We start from the raw sequence: 1,458 nt of genomic DNA on the forward strand, positions 1-1,458 counted from the left end.
GCGAGCGGAGACCACTGAATCCGGAGAGAAAGAAGAGGAGAGAGACAGAGAGAGGGAGGGAGAGGGAAAGGGGGAGAGAGAGAGGGAAAGGGGGAGAGAGAGGGGGAGAGAGGGAGAGAGGGAGGAAAGAGGGAGAGGGAGAGAGAAAGAGAGAGACTGCAAAATGCTCGGTCGAGCGGACGCGTAGGTTTTGATGCCAATCCGGTGTGACCAATATGGAGCTTACAATGGAAAATATTGGGAATATCCACGGCGTGACCCAAGCCAGCGACCTGATGAATAGTGCCCACAACCGCACGGCTTCTCACCGTGGCCTCTCCTCCCACGGGCGGCCTGCAATGGTGTCGAGTATGGCCTCCATCCTGGAGGGAGCCGAGTACCGTCCGGACCACAGCCTGTCCGGCCCGCTGCACCCAGCCATGAGCATGTCGTGCGAGAGCCCGCCAGGGATGAGCCTGAGCAGCACCTACACCACGCTGACGCCCCTCCAGCACCTGCCCCCCATCTCCACGGTGTCGGACAAGTTCCACCACCCTCACCACCACCACCACCACCACCACCACCCACACCCGCACCAGAGGCTGGCGGGCAACGTCAGCGGCAGCTTCACCCTCATGAGGGACGACAGGGGATTGCCGTCCATGGGTAACCTGTACAGCCCCTATCACAAAGACATGGCGGGCATGGGACAGCCGCTGTCCCCTCTGTCCAACGGCCTGGGAACGTTACACAACTCGCAGCAGTCCCTGACCCCCTACGGCGGGCACATGGCCAACGAGAAGATGCTCTCCCCCAACGGCTTCGACTCCCACGCCGCGATGCTCTCCAGGGCCGACGAGCACTTGACCAGGGGTCTGGCCGCCCCTGGACCCGGGATGATGGCACATCTCAACGGGATGCACCACCACGGGCACCACCACGGCAGACCAACGGCTCCATGCTGTCGTCCGAGCGCGACCGCCAGGCGTCCGTGTCCGGCTCCCAAGGCAACACCTCCAACCAAGTGGAGGAGATCAACACCAAAGAAGTGGCTCAACGGATCACAGCCGAGCTCAAACGGTACAGCATCCCGCAGGCCATTTTTGCACAGCGTATTCTGTGCCGGTCCCAGGGCACCTTGTCAGATCTGCTGAGAAATCCCAAACCCTGGAGTAAGCTCAAATCCGGGCGGGAAACCTTCAGGAGGATGTGGAAGTGGCTCCAGGAACCCGAGTTCCAAAGAATGTCAGCCCTCAGGCTTGCAGGTAGGACCAATAGTATACGGGGCCTCGGCCCATTCCTCTTTTTTTTTCTCCATTATTGCCGGTGTTAACAACATACATATAATGCAAACTTCAAGCAACAGACACTGAAAACATGGTGTGAAACACTGAACACCTTCCCTTTGTTTAAAAGGTTCGAAGCATCTCCTACAGTCGTTGTACAGTAATCGATACACTGTTATCATTGTATTTGTAT

At 58.2% G+C, this 1,458-nt stretch overlaps 1 protein-coding gene across 1 annotated transcript in view; it reads left to right on the forward strand.

Annotated features, from left to right (window-relative positions):
* The first annotated feature begins 215 nt into the window (after nucleotides 1-215).
* The window catches only part of onecut3b (one cut homeobox 3b), a 91,507-nt gene continuing 90,264 nt past the window's right edge, over nucleotides 216-1,458 (forward strand). Inside the window, 2 exon segments of the mRNA XM_078423675.1 lie at nucleotides 216-918; nucleotides 921-1,244. Coding sequence (XP_078279801.1) covers nucleotides 216-918; nucleotides 921-1,244 — 1,027 coding nt within the window.

Source organism: Rhinoraja longicauda, chromosome 28, assembly GCF_053455715.1.
Source record: "Rhinoraja longicauda isolate Sanriku21f chromosome 28, sRhiLon1.1, whole genome shotgun sequence".
NCBI lineage: Eukaryota > Metazoa > Chordata > Chondrichthyes > Rajiformes > Arhynchobatidae > Rhinoraja > Rhinoraja longicauda.